The sequence below is a fragment of the Camelus dromedarius genome, chromosome 18 (assembly GCF_036321535.1).
Source record: "Camelus dromedarius isolate mCamDro1 chromosome 18, mCamDro1.pat, whole genome shotgun sequence".
NCBI lineage: Eukaryota > Metazoa > Chordata > Mammalia > Artiodactyla > Camelidae > Camelus > Camelus dromedarius.
This window is the reverse complement of record NC_087453.1, coordinates 12,027,039-12,033,260: the sequence shown is the minus strand read 5'-3', so window position 1 is coordinate 12,033,260 and position 6,222 is coordinate 12,027,039. Positions and strand designations below refer to the sequence as shown.

The window sequence follows — 6,222 nt, the reverse complement described above, 5'->3', positions numbered from 1 at the left end:
TTTAATGAGAAATATTTCTATTTAAATATAAAGCAAGACTGTTTGAAGCAAAAGAAAGGAAAATACGTGATGTCACTGTTGGGGAAAGAGGCTTCTTTAGTGAGAAGACCTCTGCCACAAGTGATGCTGAGAAACGGATGCCAGAAGCTTCACCCTGGCCACCTACAAGGAGAGCCTTTAGGGTGGGCGGGGGGATGAGGATGCGGATGCAGTGAGAGCGAGGGGTAGGCACAAGCGTCTTGGTTTCAAGTCCCAAGCTCTGTGGTCCCTTGAGTGGTGAGGAGCTGTGCTCCTGTCTTCATCCTTCACTTCTTCAAACATTTATGGACGGTCTCCTCTGTGCCAGGAACTGGGCTAAGTGTTCGGGATAAAAGGATGATTTTCTCTCATGGTGCTGAGAGCCTACTGGATGAGACGGAGCTAAAGGAAGTAGACCCTTGGTGGGAAGGGAAGGGGCAGGGCTCTGCTGAGGAGGGAGGGGTTGAGAAGGGAGCAGAGGAAGCTGAACTGTTTCAGATGCAGCCACAGCCCAGCCCTGGTCGGCCTCCTCGGACTTCAGCACCTCAGGGGAAGACACGTCTTCTGCAAAAAGAAAAGAGTTTGCTGATTGACATCTCTGAAGCCCCGGTCCTTGGCACTGTACATCCTAACACATCCTAGACCTTCCCAGTAGTGAGCAACCACAGTCCTCCCAGGACTGGGATGACCAACAAGGAGGAAGTGAGTTCCCAAGCCTAGGTGGGGCGTTCAGAAGCACTGCAGACCTGCCCTGGAAGATGGCTGCCTCAGTGTTCCTGTCTGAGAAAGGGGAGCATGTGAGGAGGCTCAGATTCTGATGATGGGGTTTCTAGCAGTGACCTTCTGCCAGGCTGGCCTGTGGGGGATGTACTCAGTGTGTGGTTTCACAGGACACTGCTGCCACTTCTCTAGGGAGGCATCAAGGAGGAAGGTCCCTGTGCAAGTGTGAGGGGTGTGGGGCCCCCTGAGTGCCACCTCTTTCCCCAGCGCTTGCCCACCTACCCTGCCCTGCCCCCTGTCTTACCTCAGAGGCGTCACAGCACCACCGCAGGTCCTCATGCAGTCATCTTCACTCAGGAAGTTGTTCCTCCTCGCATCACAGCCGCCATATATGAAGGTCTGGCAGAGCCTGGTCATGGGGTTGTAGAAGTACCTGATCTTCCGGGCCTTGCAGCGACCCGTGTACGGAGGCTCCAAGCAGAACGCAGGCTGCAGGCCTGCAGGGGTGCAACGGGCTCTGGGTCAGTTACGAGGATGGCCATCACAAGGTCAACAAATGCAGTTACCAATTTTGGGGGGTTTTTGGCCATAGGGAACGAACGGTGGGAGTGAGGGGAACAGTCAAATTGAAAAGGCCATTTTACAGCCTCCTTTCTGGGACATTATTATTCATGTCTCTAGGTCTGACAATGATACAGTAATCATGTAAAAATTTAAATATCCTTTAAGAAGAATTTATGGATTAATTGGTATGTTGCCTTTGATTAGCTCCAAAAAACTCTAGCAAAGAAAAGGAGGGCGCAGGTGAGAACACATTCGCCGTATGCTGATCATTATTGAAGCTGCATGAGGGATCCATGGGTTTTATACTATTCTCTGCGCTTATGTGTATGGTAGGAAATTTCTACTGTCAATAAATAATGTAAAGGAATCATGCTGGAACTGAGGAAGGCGTGAAGGAAACATACCAGTGTGTTCACTTTGGTTACCTCATGAGGACAGTATAAATTGAATATTGACACCATAATGTTATTGTGGTTTATAATAAGAAATATATATTTGTTCTTCACCCTATTTCTGGCACTAAGATCCTTAAAACCTTGGTGTTTCTTAAGTGCTGAGAGCAATAAAGGTATTTTTCGTTATGTGAAATAGGTGAGTTTCAGACAGCCCCTAGTAACCCAAGAACGGGAGCTGGTTACCAGGGGAAACCACTGCCAGATGAGAGGGTTGGCACTTTCATTCCCACCCTCCCTGGGGCCTTACGCCAGCTTCCACAACCTCAGAGAGGGGAGAGGGGCTGGAGGTTGAACAATCGTCAATGGCTAATGATTTAATGAATCATGACTAGATAGTGAAGCGTCCATAGAAACCTCAATAGAGCAAGTCATTCATGTTACTCAGAAGAACTGGGATGGACCCAGGGAACAGCATAGGCACACACTGCCATGCTGCTCACCTGGGTCGCAGCAGTAGCCGGCTCCCTGGGCCTCTGTCTCTGCCCTTGACTCCCCCCTAGCGGCCATTCTCCACACTGCAGCTGCAGGGATCCTGTTACAGCTGGAGTCCTATCCCACTGCTCCCCTGCCCAAAGCCTCAGTGACTCCCCATCTTCCTGAGTCAAATTCTGATTCTTAGAAAGTCCAACAAGGCTCCTCCGGATACCCCCTTGGCCTCTCTGTCTCATAACCTTCCTCTCCCCTGCCCTCCCACCACTCAACTCCAGAATGTGGCCACTGGGTTGCTGCTCAAACACACCAAGCACTTTCTTCCTGCAGCCTCTGCTCAACACCTCCTTATCACCGAGGGTTTCCCTGACCATCTACAGAAAGCGCAGAGCCCCCTTTATCCCCATCACTCTCTACTTTCAAAAAACTCACGATGACCTGGCCAGTATGTCCCCCTTTTCCTAATGCCTGTCTCCCTCCTAGAAGTCAGGTTATTTTGCTATATTTTGTTCACAGCTGTTTCCCACACCAAGAACAAGTGCTTTGTAAGGACTTAATAAATATTTGTCAGGGGGATGAATCTCCTATTTCTTGCTCACACAAGGTGCACAGACATTGAATAGAGTGGATATAATTGAATTCCTGTTAGTGAAAAGTCTACTTGATAGTGGGCCACGCCTATTTATCAGTCTACCTCTAACATTCTGTATCCTGATAGGATAATAAAATAATAGTCAAAGAAGGGACAAGGGGAAGGGCCTTGAGACTTGACTAATATTCACCAGCCTGGGAAAAAAACAGCCTTGGCCCCACGAGCAAACTCACAGAAGCACTGCATTTCCTGCCCTCCCTGCAGTTACTCTGCTCAGCTGTCCCACGTCTTTCTGATTAATTTTAATAATGGAGGAATCATCATTCTTCGACACCTAAATATTTTTTCTTGGGCAAAGGCGGTAGGTAGAAATTTTTTTTTCAGAATTAACACATCTTGGTGGAAAATGGACAAAATTGGCCATGAAATGTGATTAAATTTAGGATTGGTAATCTTTTCAAAGACCCCACGTGAACATGTTGCCTCTGCTCAGGTGAAGGAACCCGCAGATGACCTGCCCCATGTCACACCGTGTGTGTAGTAGGGTCAGGACAAGGTATTATGTCACAATCCATTTGATAAATTACCTGATTCTACCAGTTATTCTTAAAATGCAAATAACTGGCAAGAGTTTCTGGGAACACTGTCCCACATTGTCCCCTGTCCCCAAGCTTCACCCAACCCACCAAATCACAGGGAAGAGTGAGTCTGGGTTCTTCCCTGACAAGATATATATGGTGGCTCTACCAACACCAACCAGTTCTCCAGACCAGCTGGGCATCCTGCTAGTCAGTTCACTTCTGATTCTAAATCTGTGGAGTTAGTGCGGATCCCACAGGCTGAGGGCTCAAGTCTGCCCTCAGTTCAAACCCCAGCTACATGGTCCAGAGTCACTCATGCTTGTGACCAGTTGGCTAGAAATGGGAGGTGCCATGACCCCACCACCATGTTGAATAATTCAATAGAACATGTGGCAGAACTCAGGAAACCGCTTACTTACTCTTCCCACTTTATTATAAAGGATAAAACTCAGGGACAGCCAAACAGAGAAGATGTGTATGGCAGGGGAGTGCTGAGGGGTGGGGAGCCTCCATGCCCTAGCAGAGCACACGCCCTCACAGCACCTCCATGTGTTCGCTGCCCCGAAAGCTCTCTGAACCACAATATTAATGGATTTTTATTGAGGTTTCACTGAATAGGCAAACTAATTGAAGCATTGGCCATTAGTGATTGATCTCAATCTCAGTACCCTCCCCTCTCCCCAGAGGTGCGGGGTTGTGGGGGGTTGGGGGGCTTGTGAGTGAGGAATTGAAAGCTCTAAGCCTCTAGGTGTGGAGAAAACGGAACACTTCTACACTGCTGGTGGAAATGTAGTTTGGTGCAGCCACTATGGAAAACAGTATGGAGATTCCTTAAAAAACTAAAAATAGATTTACCATATGATCCAGCAACCCCACTCCTAGGAATATACCCAGAGGCAGAGACCAGGAGCAGAGAGTCTCAGAGATGAGGTCCCTGATCTGATAGAGTTAGGTGGGATAATTTGTTTTAAGGATGAAAATATGATTTCCTTTTGAGAGTCATGAAATGTCTCTGCAGTTAAAACTGCCCAACTGCCCAGAAGAAACACAGAGAGGCTTGGCAGTCCCCCACCCCAGCTCCCAGCCCCTTCCCTGGACTTGCCCTCCTTCCCTGCCTGCCTGTAGAGGAGACAGGAGCAGGGACTTACCACGGGCAGGGGAGCGGCTTCCACCCCGTTGGGCGCTGAGCACCAGGGTGCCCAGGAGGACCAGGAGGGCTGCTGAGAGGCAGAGGCGGCTCATCTTCATGGCCTTGTGGGAGGGCTTCTGAGGAGGGCTGGGGGCTGACAGAGCTTTTCACATCCCCGCTGAGGGGTGGGAACAGGCGATGAGGAGGGAAGGGAGGAGCCAGGGTCAGTCCTGTTTATTGCTTAACTCCCCACCTAACCAGGCTTCCTGCTTCTGCTGCTGGGGCCAAATGCTCAGTAATGGCACTTCTCAAACTTCCGTCTGCCTGTGGATCTTGTGGCAATACAGGTTTTGAGTCCACAAGTGGAATCTTTGTCTGATTGCTTCACTCCGAGAGCATCCCAGTACCAGGAGCAGTCCACGGCACCTGGTAGATTCTCAGGGGAAATCTGTTGAGTGGATGAGAGTAAATCAATGGACAGATAAGGGAACAGCAGTGTGGTCTCTCAGGTCCTCCTTTTCAACCTCCTGCAAGTGTTATCATACCTGGCATCAATGCACTTCACATCCCCCACCCCATCCCTGAACGCACATGTGACACAGGACACCTTCCTGCAACCACTGAGGCTGCATTGAAACTGGCTGGACAAGAGCTCTGTACCAGGCACTGGTCCAGGCAGAAGCTGAGCTGGGGGTAAGCGATGTCCACCTGGGGCACAAACTGTGCTTTTCTGGGTAGAAAAAGGAGTAAGGCGCATGGGCAGAAGGGAAGCAGGGAGATGAACGCATCACACGACAACCTCCCACCTCCTCCCCACCTGGTTTCACAAGCAGGAGAGCTGCATGTCTGAGTAGGTCTCAGAGGGTTGGACTGGATCTCAGGGGAGCTTGGAAGATCACCTGCAACCCCTGCCCCCACTGTTCTCTCCACCAGTGGTATTGGGATCATAGGACCTCAGTTTGGGCACCAACTCTGCCTTTTTTAACCTATTCCCCTGGACTTAAAATCCCCAGAGACCCAGTGTCTTCAGATGTCACATGAGATCAGTGCTGCCCTATCATAAGGTTCTTGCGAAAGCAATGGAGGCAACATACACGTAGATCTTCTCCCTGCGAAGTCCAAGCCCTCTGTAATAACAATAGCAGTGAATAATTACAGCCATTAACACTTAGCTCCTTCTATGTGCCAGGCATTATCCTAAGCACTTAGCATGTATTAACTCATCCAGTCTTTACAGTTACCCTAAAAGAAAGGGAAAAGGACCGTTACCATTACCCCATGTTGCAGATGAGGAAACTGAAGCCTGAGAGATGAAGCAATTTATCTAAGATCATTACAGGGTAGAGAGAGGCTTTGAACCCAGGAATCTGCTGCTTCGTATACTGTAAAGTGCAGTGCATGTGTGAGGAGTTCCACACCCACAGTCTCTTCACTCACTCCTGTTTACTCACTCCCAGTAACAACCACGTAGCACCAAGACCCTGCATCACTCATCCACCGCAGACAAGCATCCTTCTCTAACACACACACACACACACGCACCTCACACTGCAGAGATGTGCCAATTACAATGCTCTTTGTGTAAATCCATAACTCCTTTAATCTCCACATCAAATCTCTCGGGATATTTCTATCCCAGTCCTACCACAGAGGAGGAAAATGAGGCCTAGTGAGGTGAAGGCATCACTGAACATCACACTGCTGATCAGGAGTAAAACCAAGACCTGAGCCCAG

At 49.3% G+C, this 6,222-nt stretch overlaps 1 protein-coding gene across 1 annotated transcript; it reads right to left on the bottom strand.

The window, feature by feature from the left end:
• On the bottom strand, positions 1-4,681 carry LOC105087826 (serum basic protease inhibitor). Its single transcript, XM_010978589.3, has 3 exons — positions 4,508-4,681; positions 1,043-1,235; positions 1-582 (listed from the first exon to the last, which is right to left on the bottom strand). The coding sequence occupies exons 1-3, from the start codon at positions 4,605-4,607 to the stop codon at positions 564-566; spliced, it is 312 nt and encodes a 103-aa protein (XP_010976891.1). The 5' UTR covers positions 4,608-4,681; the 3' UTR covers positions 1-563.
• Between the last annotated feature and the right edge of the window lie 1,541 nt (positions 4,682-6,222).

Bases quoted from the DNA above. Each gene is read 5' to 3' on its own strand.
- LOC105087826 (XM_010978589.3), bottom strand. From the start codon at position 4,607: ATGAAGATGAGCCGCCTCTGCCTCTCAGCAGCCCTCCTGGTCCTCCTG. The intron at 1,236-4,507 runs GTAAGTCCCTGC...GCACCCCTGCAG, and splicing joins AAGCCGCTCCCCTGCCCGTG to GCCTGCAGCCTGCGTTCTGC.